A 15148-nucleotide genomic window follows, 5' to 3' on the forward strand; every position below is an offset into this window, starting at 1 on the left:
CGGGGGCGCCTCTCACCTGCTCTCCGCCGCCGTCCCGCCGCAGCGGCGGCAGCGCCGCGGCAGAGCGCTTGGAGGCGGGCCAGGCCCACCTCCCCCCCGCGCCTCCCCTCCCCGCCCCGCGGGCGGCCACCGCCTCCGCCGCTCCCGTGCCATTATTACCGTATTTCCCCGAGCGCCGCGCCGCGCGCCCCGCCCGGCTTTCCCAGCAGAGGTGACCGGGTTGAGGCGGCCCCGCCCCCGCATTCCAGTCCCTACATGGCCAATGGGGGGAGGGCGGAGACACCGCCCCCTTTTCCCACCACGCGCGTGACGTCATGGGGGAAATAGACACCCCCCCCCGCGTTGGCCGCTCTATTTATGTTTGTGGGGCGATTTGCATAGAGCCCCCGCCCCGTCCCGTGGGCGAGGCGCGGGGGCCCCGCCTCCATGCCCATATTAGGGCGCAGGGGGGCGTGCCGCCGCCGGGCTCTCGCCCGCTTCCTGGTGCCGTTTATAGGGTACGGGCACTTCCGCCAGGCGCGTAGAAGCGGCGCGATCATGGCGGAGCGCGGTCATCTCCCTCCCGCCGCCAAGCGCCTCTGCTGCAGAGCCGGCTACGGCGCCGCGTGCAGGCCGGGACAGCGCGCGGGCGGCGCCGGGCCCGGCGGCGGCGCGCTCGGCGCCGGACCCTCCTCGGCCGCCGCTGCCGCGGCCGCCCTGGCGCTGCTGCCGCTCGGCAAGACGCAGAGCCCCGAGTCGCTGCTGGACATCGCGGCGCGGCGCGTGGCGGAGAAGTGGCCCTTCCAGCGCGTGGAGGAGCGTTTCGAGCGCATCCCCGAGCCCGTGCAGCGCCGCATCGTCTACTGGTCCTTCCCGCGCAGCGAGCGCGAGATCTGCATGTATTCCTCGTTCAACACGGGCGCCGAGGAGACCCCCGTCGCCGCCGCGCCCGACGCGGCCGCGGCCGCCGACGAGCCCCGCCTGCCCTTCCGCAGGGGCATCGCGCTGCTCGACGGCGGCTGCGTCGATAACGTCCTGCAAGTGGGTGAGTCACCGCGCTCCGCTCCGCGCCGCGGCCCGAGCGGCTTCCCCCGCCGGCTCCACCCCCGCCCTGCCCGCTGCGGCGCCGCCGGCCCCGCGCACGTAGCGCGGCTGCCCCGGGTCACCGCGGCCGTCCCCCGCCTTCCCCCCCGCGCCGCGGTGCGGGTCATCCCCGCGCCGGGCGGCCACAATGGAGCGGCGGCGCCGCCGCCTCCCCGCGGGACCGCGGCCGCGGGTGGAAATGAATCAGCAGAAGGCGGCGCGGGGGGAAGGGGCGGGCAGCGGCGCTCGGGGCAGCGGCGGCTCCGCCGCGAACAAAGGCGGCAGCGGCGGGACCGGGCGCGGCGCGGGGACGCCCGTGACAGCGCCGGCGGGGAGCGGGGGGGGGTCACGGGCACGGACTGGCCGCCGCTCCCCGCTTCGCCGCCGGGCGAACAAAGCTGCCGCCGCCGCTCCGCACCGAGGCGGGCGCCCCCCTCGCCCCCGGGGCACGGGGTTGGGCGCGCGCGGCGCCCCCGCTCCCCCCGCCGCTTCCCGGGGAGTCGCTGAGACCCCGCGGCGGGGCCCGGGGGTGTCGGTGCGCGGCGCTTTGTGCGCGGGGAGGGGGCGCGCTGCCCCGCGGAGCGCGCGGGGGGGGCGGGCACTTTGTTCCCGTTTCCATGTTTATTTGCGTCCTTTCCAGTTTTGCGGCGCTCCCCATCCCCCCGCGCCGAAAGGGGAAGCGAGACAAAAGAGCCTCTTTATTCGTCCCCAGCGCCGGCGGAGCGACGCGCCCGTGACAAAGGGCGGGCGCGGGGCCCGGCCCGCGGAGCGGCCCGAGCGGCGGCGCCGCCGCGCGCAGCGGCCCCGGCGCCCGCAGCCCGCCCGGCACGGCACGGCCCGGCCCGGCCCGGCCGCGCTTTTATTCATCAGCTCAAGTTTGCTGCGAGTTTCCTCGCTCGGAAGGTGCGCGCAGAGCTGCGGCTCCCGCGCCCCGGCTGAGCCGCTTTGGCCGCACTGCGGGCTTCCTTGTCTTTTTTATTATCATTTTATTTGATTCCTCCCCCTTGCTCGCCCTTGATCCTGTTTGCAAGCGATGAGGAATGACAGGAGCGCACACAGGGAGGGTTTCTTGGCTGATTGCGTCTGAGGCAGGAATTCGCTGTGAAAATACAGCCGAGGGGCGATAAATAAAAGATGCTGCCTCCTCCGGGAGGAAGGGACCCAGCTTGGGCTCTGCTCTGCCAGCCCCTGGCACAGGGATAGGCCTCCCTGAGCACTTTGGAGATGGAAAGTAACTTTTCGTATGGCCTCAGAGGCGAGGACGCTGAGTAATGTTGGCAGGGGTCAATGTGAAGAAAGAAAATAGGCACGAATGTGCCTCGAGTGCTGCCTGCTGCTCCCAGAGCCCTTGAACACCTTCCAAACAAGTGCTATACGTGCTGCCGAAAATGTCCAAGAGCCTCTTCTGCAAAGCTGTGCAGAAAGAATGGGACCTGGTGATTCCCAGCGTGTCTGTGTCCCTGATGGAGGCTCCTGGCTTGGCCGGAGGGAGCAGCAGGACGAGCGCTCCGGGTAGGCTGGCTTCCCGGGGGCAGCTCGGGCCGTCCCTGGGGTACGGCCCGGCCTAGCTGCGTGCGGGGGGCTGCGAGGGCTGTCACCAGCCAGGTGGACACCCCTGGGGAAGGGGAAGGTGCGAGTGTGAGAGCAGACTCAGCTGCAGTGCCCTGGGCTGGGTGGGGAGCGGAACTGGTGCTGTATAATGTGGCTCATTGTGGAGCATTGAGAGGAACCGAGCGCTGAGTTCCTATAAGTGCATGTTTAGCAACCATGTAAATGTGAACTTATGTTCTTTGCAGTATGAGTAATGGAAACTCTTGTCAATGTTTACTGTTGTGCTATGGAAAAGTGCAGTTATTGGACCAAGTACACTTTATTACATATCAATCCTAACAGTCCTACTTGTTACATTGAGTATTGCGGTAAGTAGGGAATGCAGGATTTGATGTCTGAGGGGGATGCATAAATTTCATTTTTGGAGCTAGTTAATGGGGCCATTTGCTTCTGGAATTTACGTTTTGCAATCTAGCTGTATAAAACTTCAGTTGGATTTATCATAGCAACTCTTTTCAAGCAGCAGAATTCTTAAAACCTGGATTTTCTGCTCTTTTTCTAGAACTCTTCATCTCAGGTTGTTTTATGCTCCCTTTAACTTTGGTCTCCCATCTGAAATTAACAGGAAATCCTAAGTAAAAGCAAGGTAGCGTATTAGTCATACATGTAAGTTTTAATAATGAGGCAGAGAAGCTGTCCGCTAGTGCATTTTGAAGTTAAATGATATTGCGCCAGCATAATTAGCGTCGCTTTATTTTGAAAGATTTTTCTCAAAAGAAGTTGGTTTAAAAACTCTATTTGCATTAGACTTATTGATGACCTTTTTCGCTTCTTTTTTCAGTGGTATGTTTGAACCAAAGGATTCTTTTTTTCCTTAACCTATTTAAAAAAGATTCAGAATTCAGGCTTCTAAAACAACCCTTTTCAACTATATAGAACAAAGCTGTTCTCCTCTACTTGTTTTCCACCTATTTCAAACTCAATATTTTTGGTGAGAATTGCCGTCTAAAACAGAAGCGCATTGAGCAAATACAGCAATGTGGGAGGAAAACTAGGGATCTCCCACGCTCGGTTCGGCTGCGTTTCCGCGGGCGCCTGGAGCGCGTGGCCCGTTCCGGCCGACGCGGGCTGTGTTTGGCCTCCGCGGTTATTCCCGTGTCAGGGTACAGCGCGCTGCTGGCGGTACCGCGAGCGCGCGGGAAGACGCGCCATCCTCCACGGCGCAGCTGACCTGGCTGGGGTCTGAATGCACCTATTCTGGGAGGAAATCACCGTGTGTGCTGGCACGGGCCTGGCTGGGGAGACGGTGCTGACCGTTCTTGACATGGTTTGTCTGATACGTCACATAAGTCCTCGTAGGGTCTCCTCTCTGGTGGGAGGTCGGCTCCTCTCTGCCGCATAGACCTCACTCGTGCCGGACGGCCTGGAAGGCGTCAGAGCCCTTCACGGGGCAGCACGGGGCTTCACCGTCCCGGCAGTCGTGTCCCTCGGGTAGGGATGGCAAGGCAGGGAATGGAGAGCAGGACTTGCTTGGGAAGGAAAACAGTGTGAAGAATTAATTACACGAGTGCTTACCACAGCTCTAGATTTTAATGTTAATATTGGGAGATAGGGAAAAACCCCACCTTGCCTCTGGAAGAGGATTCAGCTGAGCAGATTTGTCAGCGTGGAACTGTGGGGTTCATCTTCCTCAGCCTATAGGTGGGATGTGATTGGGGGATGTAACTAAAAAGAAAAATTTCTCAGGTGTTAAGTAATTGTTTGAACTCTCTGGATATTTCCTTAGTTGATTCTTAAATGAAGTTAAAACACTTGTGATTTTTTTGTTTCAATTTTCTTTTAATGAGAAGTATTTATCTTCCTATTCAGGTCTTTTTATCATCTAGTGTTATAACTAATTATTCCTTCTTTTTTTTTTTTCCTTCAAATATGAGCTAAAACTTGATAACATCTTTCAGAACCAGGAGAAGCCCCCCTTTACTTATTATTTTTTACCAGGAACTGGAATCTTTAGAGGACTATGCTGGTTACCGTTCTCTGTCTTTCTGGTTGAACGCAGTCTGTGTCTGTTGTGATCAGCAACTTTCAGATCCTTTCCAAAGATGATGATTCAAGTAATTTTTTTTTGTTGTTCTTTATAGCCATCTTTGCTCACCTGAAATTGTAGAGCAAGCAAGGCAAATGGAATTTGTTTCATAAATGTAATGCTTGATTGTTCTTGTGCCAACGGTATTGCATGAAACACCTTTCCGTTGATAAAATGACACTGTGTATTTTAGTGGAGGTGGCTTGAACACCCGTGTGCTATGAATGGAAATGCTCCTTTTGGCAGACATCATGTTCTCCACTAAAGCATGCACCTGACTGTTGATGAAACCTATACATTATGCAGATACAGTAAAAGAGTTTTTTAATATAAGTAGTGCTAAATGGCATGACTCAACCAAGACTGCCATTCCGGGAGCTGTTTTGCGTTAACTTGTTGGTCTCCCGTGGTTCTGAACGTCAGTGGAAGGGGTGGTGGCTTTTCCAAGGGGAGAGGTTGTGTTGACCTTCTTGTCCTCCTCAAATAGGCTGAGCTGGTGGTGTGTGCTGACTTGCCGAAGAAACAACCAGGGTTTCTTCAGCAGTTGGCCTGATGTTGGGGTTTGGTTAGGAATGTATGACTAAAACAAGTAATCCAGAATTTGTTAATACAATATTGTGGTAGGGGAGTAAACAAATGATGTCTGACTTCTTGCTGGGCTTTTTTTTGAATAGCTTCCAGGATGATTACAGTCTTGCAAAAATGTCTGCAGTGATTCCAGTTTCAGTTCACTTTAAGTAATATTTCCCAATATATCTGAGTTCCAGAACAGAAATCAGTGAACTCATTTTAAAATAAATCTCTTCCTGAAGGAGAGGCATCTGAGTGCATTCCAGTTTCCTTGTTAGATTTGGAATGCAATGCATTAATTAGGGGACACACAAGCTATTTTCAGTGTGTATGCATGTGTGCTCTAATGTACTATCCTTGACCTTGAATAATTTCTTTGGAAACCTAAAAAGTTTTCTTTCAAGATCAGGCTACTTAACTTGGAAAACTAATAAATCAGTTCATGCTTTTAAAAATCTTTCCCAAAGTATCAAATCTGAATTTCAAGAGAAAGTATTTTAGAAACATTCCAAAAGGTGAAAATTGAACTTTCTACTTTCTTTGTGACTGTTAGTGTGGACTGAGTCTTTAAAAGATTAGTGTTGTTTCTTCTCTGAAGTAACTCTAGAACGGAAGTAGTAATGATCTGCAAATCATTTTCCATTAAAATATTTAAAACACAAGCACCTTTTATAGAAACATTTATATTGACCTAAAAAAGTCATTATTTGTTTTACATCCATTTTTGGGTTTCTTATTTCATTTCCTCCCTAATTTCAAGGCTTTCTTCACTTCAGAGTAAACAATTTTCACTTCCAAATCTTGCTTTCTTTTTAGGAAAGTGATTGCATCTCTGCATAGGGTCAGATGTTTTGGTATGAACAGGAGCCAGTTGTCATGTCAGCAGCTGAGGCTTTTTTCCTCCCTTCTCTCCTTCCTTCCTTTTCCCACCCCCTGTCTGACTTTCAGAGATGCACAATTAATTAAAGGCAAATCCCTACGTCAGGATAGGCTGAAAGCTCTTTGAAAGTCAGCACCGGATAAATTGGTTCCTTTAAAAATCCCTGCTTATTCCTGGATACTGTGATTTCTCATAGTGCTTGCTATTTTTCTTATAAACCTGTTAAAATGAATCTTTCTATAGGATTAAGTGACAGCTCCTAACATAAAATTAATCTGTTTATTATGGGAGGAAGTGTATGTTTACTGGTGAAAGGTGTAGTGTGCTGGATTGCACACACATCACTATGGATTCAATTCTAGTGCAACCTCCCATCTAGGCACTAGTTACGTCAAAAAAATACCCAGAGTTTTTAGTAACAAAATACTGCTGGTCATTCAGGAATGCAGTTGACACCCTTTAACTTTTCCTCTTTAGCAGATTTTCTCCTGGGACTAGGTGGGAGAATTCAATGCAGTTTAAAAACAAAAATAAAAGCTATTTAACCTGACAAAAGCTATCCTAATTTTTGAATATGCTGCCAGTGACAGGAACTAATTTGAAATTTTGAAGAGCTTTCATCTGTAACAAGGGCACAGATTTAATGTGAATTCTGATTGCCTGGAATGCAGTCAGCCTGAGAGCATGTGAATACTTGAGCACTGTCCAACGGCTACACTTGTTGTTCTGGGAGATCCGTCTCCTCGAACTTCCAGTTTTTCCTCTTGCTTTGCTATCCAAACGGCCTCTGTAAAACGCCGCTCTGTGCTGGCTGTGTAGGTAGCTCTTGCCATGGCTCCATACCCCGCGGTGACCTGCATGCCCGGAGCTGTGGGCCGTGGGCGCCGAGCGCCGCTTTGCCCCCTGCCCTCCGCCGTGACTCCCGCCATGGCCCCTGAGGCGGCGCCGCGCGGCCTTCGCCGCGGTGGCCGCACGCGCCGAGTCTGTCCTGGCGTTCGCCCCTCCATTGAGGGCCAGGATGTTGTCTAAGTCACTGTCTGGAAATAGCTTTTTCCTGAGTTAATGCTGCAGATGTGTAAGCAGAGCAGGGGAGTGGAGCCTGCTAATAGGAACTGAGGAGCAGAGGATTCCTGTGTGGTTAAGTCAGAAGTGATAAAAGGCCTCTGGTAGGAACTTAGTGCTTCTGCTAAAGGCCTCTCTGATTCGGCACAATTGGGCAGACTGGAGTGTCTCTTGTTGTAGACTTTTTACCTACATTTGATTAAACTCTTCTGAAAACTGAAAAAAAATCCAAGGTGTGGAGGAAAAGTCGAGTCCATCCAAAATAACCAATGTGCTCTATCACCTACTTTAGAAAGGCAAGCTTTTTTCTTTTTTCATTCTAACCCTGTATTCCTTGTTGCAGGCGAGTGCATATGACAATTTTTGAAATATCTGGAAGACTTTTGCTTTGCAAATGCATGGGCAATGGCTGCGAAGGCCTGACGTTAATTGGAAGAATGCTGTAAGACCTGTCAGTGAGCTTAAATGCACACTAGTAGAGCTAGCTGATCAGATAAATCGGAAGCTCATTTACTGAATTAATGTGCTAAAAATTCAGGTGACTTACCTTTTGTCCTGCTTTATTTAACAATCTGCCTGTTTACATAAGTCATCTTTCATTATTAATTGGTGTCAGACTTCTAATACGTTATGTCTGAAAAATATGTGGGGGGAAAACACATAATAGGAAAAAACTCGCAGAAGTAGGCGTTAATATATCTTTATTGTGACTTTCTCTTTTTTGGGCCAAAAGTTAATTACATCCAAGCAATCATTTTAAAGACTGAGAAAATCAAATGTTGTGGAGCTGTATGACTTCTAAGAAACGAGACACTTTGTTGTATGTGTGCCAAGCTGAACTGCTAACTGGTTACTGACAGCCGGTGGTAATGCAAATACTGTGCAGGAACTGGGCAGGAGTGGTGCAGCTGACTACAATGTTTAATTTATACTGACTCATGATAGAAAGAACACTTGACCATTGAGGCACTTAAAATTGGATAAACAGTTATAGAGTGTGAGATGAATTTACAATTTTTAATATACTAGATAGATCAAGTTCACATGTGGTGCAATTATGTTCTTTTAATATTAAACATGTGTTAAAAGCAAGACTTTTGATAAAGGTTTTTACTGGCTTTGGCTCTTCTGGATTTCTTTACTTTTGCTTAAGCTTACTTTCCCTGTTTCATGCTAGTGGCTCGTCTTTCTGCATGCTGAGCATAGAGACAGGACTAACTCTTTTCAGCTCACCTTCTGGTTTACCCTTGTCAGGAGCAGCTGGTGAGTCTTTTTGACTTTTAATTTTTAGCTTCAATATTTTGACCTGTCTAAAGTTCATGGAGCATCAATCCACATTTGGTGATTAGTGATGAGCTTGAGAGTGCGTCTGTGGAGGGTGTAAGTGCGTGCAAGTAGTGTCACCAAGCTTTCACGTGCTTGTAGCTGATCATCTTTGTCAGCTTGGATTTGGGCATAATATAATAGTGGATAGAATGCTTGCGTTGAGAATAAATTAGTGAAATGTTCACTGATACTATTCCTGGTATCTTCTGGAAAGCAGGAGTTTTAGTGAGGTTGCATGGAGCATCTCGCAGGAAGCTCTGAATGACTTGCACTGCAGTAGCCTCTGTGAAGTGCTGCTTTTCCCCCTTATTTTTGTGGAATACATTGTATTGCTTTGGGTGCCTGGGAAGTCGTCTTGGAAAACCTCTCACTTGAGTCCTTGCCAAGTTGGCCTCGGTGACCACACCAAGTGTGACACATGATGCTTCACATTATTTCTGCTGCCCACCAGCTTTACCAGTCGAAGAACAGGGCAGAATTGACAGTCAGAATGGATTGTTTAATACCCTGACTAAGGAAGGAATCCTGCAATGCTTTTATTATGAGAGACTATGGTATGACCCGTGACAACTGGGACAACTGGCTATACTGCTGCTTCTGTGAATGCAAACTGAGACTCAGTTCCTCCATTGATTTAGGTTGTAACCCAAAACCTTGCAGGCTGACTACAATTAGTGTCTTGGGGATAAAATATCAAGTCCACTATATTCTGTATCTGTGTCCAGATTTAGTGTAGCTGCATTACACAGAAGCTTGATGCTTCAGTTTTGCTTCCTGTAGTGCAGAGGAATGAGGACAATACAAAATGTGTAACTGTGTTTTTAAGCTCTTCATTCTTGCAAGATACGTGAGAGTCATCATGCAGTTCTAGTTGAATCCAAATGCAGGAATGAACAGAGATGGCTTCACATGATGATGGTGCTACTTGGAAATGAGGGACAGGGACTAGAAATGGCACTAGATGCAGCAGATGCCTTGGTAGTCCGGTGCGATAAGGAAGCTGGCAATAAATTGATTAGTGCTAGTTAGAAATTTTAGAAGCTATATAGTGCTTAGCTTTACTGACATTTATTTCAGTGATCAAACTTTACATTATTGGTCATGTACCCTGACAATAACTCACAGGCATTAATTTCTAGTGATCTAGATGGTAAGTGTAAGTGATTGTTTGGCAGGAATGAGGAAGCATTTTGGAGTAAAGAAGAGTTTGGCACATCTTTTTGAAGAGAAGAAAGATAGTAAAATGCTGGGCTGACCTTTATGGATGGAGGGCTAGGAGAAGTGGGGAAGTAATGATGTCTGTAGGAAGGGAGAGCTCAAGGAGAGCTCCCTAGATCCTGGAAGAGGTGTATTTAGTGAGGATACTGTCCAAAGCCTGCTCTATCTGATCTCCTGGCAGTGGGTATTGGCAAAGGCTTGGAAGCTGATGAATTCTTTCCTACAAAATGAAACGGAGCCTTGAAAATGGACAGCAAACAGGCAAGCTTGACTGTCATGTAGCATTTGAAGCCATAAAAGGTGCTTAGGGTTATGAATTGGGTTTTCTGTATGTTTTCTTCTTCCATTTGATTTATGAAACTGAAATTGGGATGTAAGGTGTCTGGCACTGAGGAAATATTCTTTCTTAGGAAGTGCCAACTTTCTGTTCTGTCTGCAGGGCACTTGTCAGGCATTGCTTCCAGTTTAGCACAAGTGGAAACTGCTTCTCTTGGGTCACAGAGGCTCTGTAGTTACAACAGTAACACAGAGCCATTGGCTTAGTTTTGTGTAACCGCTTGAAACAGATTTATTCATAGAGTTATGTGTATATTGATAGGATCCCATATAGAATAAAACTAGATTTGTTTTAGTAAAAAGTAGAGTTAAACTGTTGTAGTTTCAGTTAAGCAATAAGTGGCTTAGGCTTAAGGCATTCTTGACAGTTCTTTTCATTTTAGGATTATATGTATTCCACAAGTTTGAAAGAAAAGGCTTATGTTTGCACAGGAGAAGGAGGGACGGGAAAGGGTGCTGATGTAGCCAGAAAACTGAGCACTGTCAATACAGAGCAACCCTGCAAGGAGCAAGATGGCAGTAAGATCCAAGTTGCTACTTCCTGATTACTCACACATGTGAAACGATAGCTAGTGAAATGTTAGCCTGGATAAATGGAGGGAGATGTGAATCATGGGCGAGCGCTTTAGTGAATCCCTGGCTTTAATGAGGTCTGACTTCCTCTCCCTTCTTGAATAACAAACGGAAGTTAAGAGGTAGGGACAACTGTTGAGAAACATCTATTGAAAGGAGGAAGCAGAGGAGGGTGACTGTGCAGTGAGACATTAAGCTGTGATTTTTAGGAAGTACAGAGAGAACCACAAAAGCCAGTAAAAGTCAAAAGTTCAGAACTCTTCTCATCAGTCTATAGAAGCGCTAAAAGGCAGAAGCATCCAAATCCTGAAACGTCACATCCAGAAGGATGGTTGCTGGAGACCTCAGTGAGGGTAGCCGCAGTGGGTGCCCTTGCATCAGGACCAGGTGATGATCAGTGGTGGAAACTCATCCCCGACAGAGCTCTGTGTCCTTGGCTACTGGGCAGTGAGATGGCAGAGTGTTGGGAGGAAGCTGGTGTGACATGAGCCCCTCTGACGGGAGGTACCTGGAGGATGGTGGGGGTGAGTGATGGGTCAAGGCCATGGCAGCAGTGCAAAAAGGCTGTGCTAACAACATATGTAGTTTAGTGGTGGGAAGTCCCTGTGTAAGTGCAGTGTTGGGGGTATCTGCAGTGTGGCCTGGAGGTGATGTGCCCTGAGCTGGACTTCTGCGACTTAATCTTCAGCGGGTGGCTTGGGTAGCACAAGTCAGCAGGAGGCTGCTGAGCACAGGCTGGAGGCATCTGGTGCTGTCCCCTGCAGAGCTCGCTGCCGCCCGCGCCGCTGGCAGCGCCTGAGCAGCCCCCTTCACAGGCAGGAGCGCTGCCCGGCTTGGGGTCAGCCTGCTTTCCTAGGGAACCATGTGCATTTTGAGCAAGTGGCTGTCGTGGAGCTTGTCAGAGGCGGCTCTCCGTGCACGTGGCGGCGGTGGCCGCGCGTGCGGCAGAGCGGTGGTCGCGGCCGGCTCATCCCGGCGCGCGCTCGGGCAGGCCTGCGGAGGCACCTCGCGGGAAGGGGCGTCTGCCGGCGCCGAGGGAGCGTGGGAGCTGCTGGGAGCCTGCGGAGATGGACTGATCAAGGGCTGAGACCGGCGGTCTAAGCATTCTGTAAATACAGGTTTAAAATATAAGCCTGATGTCTCTGTTCTGAGTCGGGTAACCGTAGGTTTCTTTACAAAGATTATAAATGACAAAGGCCATAAACCTTTACTCTGAGGCAAGCTGCAAGTGTATTTCCAGTTACAGTTTAGCAATGTTACCGCTCCTCCCCTCCCTGTTCCGGGGTTTGGGCACGTTCCTCCTTGCGGAGGCTGCTGCCGCAGGGAGCGTGCCGGAGCCGCGCTGCCGCCGCCGGAGCCGCACTGCCGCTGCTGCCGCCAGAGCCGCGCCGCCGCCGCTTCCTCGCACTCCGCGCTCGCTGCTCTCCGGGAGCCGCCTCTAGCCAACGTGCTCCCTGCTGTCACTAGGTGAACCCTTCTGAGGACGGGCTCCGAAACAGGCCCATCAAAATAAACGTGTCCCATTGTGAAATACTCCAGTCATGAATATGGTAAATGAAATAACTGACTCATGTACTGTGCTCTGACTCACGACTCTGTGCCTCATTGTGTAACCTTGGAACAGAGAAGGCATTGCTGTGTTTATAAGTGTGTATTCTGAAAAGGTTTCATGATTCTCATTTTCCGGCCTCACTCATCGTGTGCACTTCATTCTAAGGTTTCATGTTTTCTGTAGCTGTCTTCGAGGCAGGCCCCTACCAAAGGGACACTGCCCTTATCCAGCTCTCATGGTGTTGCCAAGGTTCACATAGCTCCATGGAGAGCCAGGGAGAACTGGCTGGTTGAGGGCTCAGATTTCACTAGGTGAGTTTTACCTTGTAGATTGGCCATGTAAATGCTACTGTTCATTCAAGAGAGAGGAAATGGGAAGAGGGGGTGGTGCAGGAAAGTGTGAGAGGATCATGAAGCCCTGGCTGCTGCCTGGGAAGGAGATGGCTGTCATGCTTGGGAATTTGCTCCTGGCAAAAGGTGACCTGATTGTTCCAGAGACTGGAATGGATGTGATGTGTGTTGGGCTTGTAGCAGTTGGGGGTAAGGGAGATCCGTCTTCCACACCTATTCATTCATAGTATTTTTTCCCTGTTAAACTTTGACTTGAAAGGTGAACGTGTGAGTGTGTCTTTCTGTAGTCTTCCCTGCTTTTTTCCTTTCTTACCACAGTGGGTTAAAAAGCCAGACAAATGTTTACCTGAAGAGTACAAGAAAAGGGAAAGACAATAGTGATGTACTCACTTAGTTGCTTATTTCTGCATCTGCTTTTGCAACAGCTGCTGCCTTTTCCCCCTTTCCCTGCCTCCAAGTTCAAATGTTGCTTATGCTGGTGAGACGGAACTGCATTTCAGCATACCTGTGTGTGAGAGACTTTCAAAGCAATTTTGTCCCCCTATTATTCCCTAGTTGTTAAAGGGTGACCAGGTTGCGTGTTTCTTATTTTTCATTCATAGCTGTTGACTTAAGTTGCTAAAATAAGTGTTAGAAGCTTTTTGTTCTGTTAGCCCTGCCCAACCCACATGGCTCAGAGGGAGCTGGATTCCCCTCTTGGCTCCTTAGGGCGCCTCTGCAGCCTCACCGAAGCCTGTAGGCTTATTCCAGGTAGGGATGCCAGTAATGGTAGGAAATGGTAGTGTGACTTAAATCTCAGGCTGAGCTTGTAGGGCTGGTATTGGGGGCAATGCTACTGCTTCTAAACTGAGATGTTTTGATATGGACCTCACTGAGAATCTAAAATAGATTATTTTGGGGGAGGAGTCACTTTCCTTGTGACTTCCCATGTGAACTAGCAGTTAAGCAGGATGTTGCTGCTTCTGTGCTAGGATGGAGAGCTGTTCCTAGAAGGGAGTCCCGTTACATGAAGACATGACCTGTCTTCAGGACTGAAGCAGATGTGTGATATATTCCAGATGGATGTGACCCAGGACAGAGCAACCCTATGGCTGATGGGGGGCAGGAAGGGCACTGAAAGCCCTATTGGAATGGCCTCCCTTCCCTGTGAAGGGAAGAGGTGAGGTGGGGCTGTGCGTGTCTGCTTGGTTGGGATGGGATGGGATGCTGGGGCTTTCCTAACTGCCTGGGCTGGGGGAGATGAAAGGTGATGCCTGGCTCTTCCTGTTCCAGTGGGAACAGACTGATCCAGGTTACTTGCTTCCTAGAGCCTTCCTATAGCTCTGCCTAGGGGATGGGGGGGTCTGCCTGTGGTCGTAAGGCTGCCTAGGTGAGAACCTGGCCCTTAAACTGTGCTCTCCTTGGAGTACTCTGCCCTTCCTAGTTGCCTGCTGCGGGAAAGCAGCCTATGTGACCTCCAGTCCTGACTGAAGTGTCTAGTTTCCTTCCTAGCCTCTGCAGATGGTGTTTATTGTCATTAATGTATGTGTTTATCTAAGCATGTAAACCAAATATATTCTCATTGGGGAATGTGGAGTTTATTCAGTCTTATCTTTCCTGCTCCATCACTGCACTGCTGACTTGCATGCTGAATTAGATGGTGATTCTCTAGCAAATCATTTCAGGCTGATCACAGGTGTTTAATGTCTCACTTGTGAGACCACCATGATTTCTGCAGGCCAGGTTCCCTAAAGGGATGTTAGCTTGAACCTTCCTCCACTTAGAGCTGTGTATACTGAGTCCATGTCCCAATTAGGATGGTTTCACAACTGTCTTCCTTCGAACTCATCCTCTTCTACCCCCACTTCCTCTTTGCTGTTTTGAAGACAAATACAATGGGGGGAAACTCTGTTTAAAAGAGTGAACTGAACTATGTGTGAGTGTCATTGCTCGCATAAAGCTAGCAGAGGAGAAGGAGCAATTCTATGTAATACAAGAAGTTCTTCAAGGCAATCAGATGAAACAAAAATGTTCCATTTTGAAGCTTGGTTAAGATGTAACCAATGTCAGAAGTGCTCTCCCAGGAGGGGTAGATGGCTTGCAGGGTTTGGATGGGGGAGGAGGGGAAGAATGATGTTTGTGGGATTCATTTCTCTTGGTGAAACTCTTAAATTTTCCATTTTCTATGGGTGAATTTGAACTTCTACTATATTTACCCAAATAAAAGATCGTGATAGAAGTTAGGATGGTTTAAGGAAAGTATTGTGTTTTGTACATAACTAGGAATATTTCATTCTTCATTTTGAGTACTTTTTTCCTCAGTGAAAAAACATTATGTTGTTGGAAAAACATTTAAATGGGTTAAAAACCTGGAACTCTGTGTTCTATAAATGAACAAGCCTCCACAAATCTCCAAAGCTTAAAAATCAGTGGGTTTGACTCTCGGTGGAACGGATGTTGCTCACAATAGATGTTCTCATCAATGCTTTGGACTGAGTGAAAAATGTCACTCACCAAAAAAAACCCAAACCTGAAAATGTAGTTCTTTGTGCACAAATTTACTCAGACGTTTAGAATTTCACACAGCTGGATCAGTGAGTGTG

At 49.2% G+C, this 15148-nt stretch overlaps 1 protein-coding gene across 1 annotated transcript in view; it reads left to right on the forward strand.

Annotated features, from left to right (window-relative positions):
• The first annotated feature begins 493 nt into the window (after window positions 1-493).
• The window catches only part of ZSWIM6 (zinc finger SWIM-type containing 6), a 105191-nt gene continuing 90536 nt past the window's right edge, over window positions 494-15148 (forward strand). Inside the window, exon 1 of the mRNA XM_088533160.1 lies at window positions 494-1024. Coding sequence (XP_088389286.1) covers window positions 538-1024 — 487 coding nt within the window. The 5' untranslated portion in view covers window positions 494-537. The remainder of the gene's footprint in view (window positions 1025-15148) is intronic.

The sequence above is a fragment of the Tinamus guttatus genome, unplaced genomic scaffold (assembly GCF_059628265.1).
Source record: "Tinamus guttatus ecotype Peru unplaced genomic scaffold, ASM5962826v1 Tinamus_guttatus_pri_ptg000488l, whole genome shotgun sequence".
Classification (NCBI taxonomy): Eukaryota; Metazoa; Chordata; class Aves; order Tinamiformes; family Tinamidae; genus Tinamus; species Tinamus guttatus.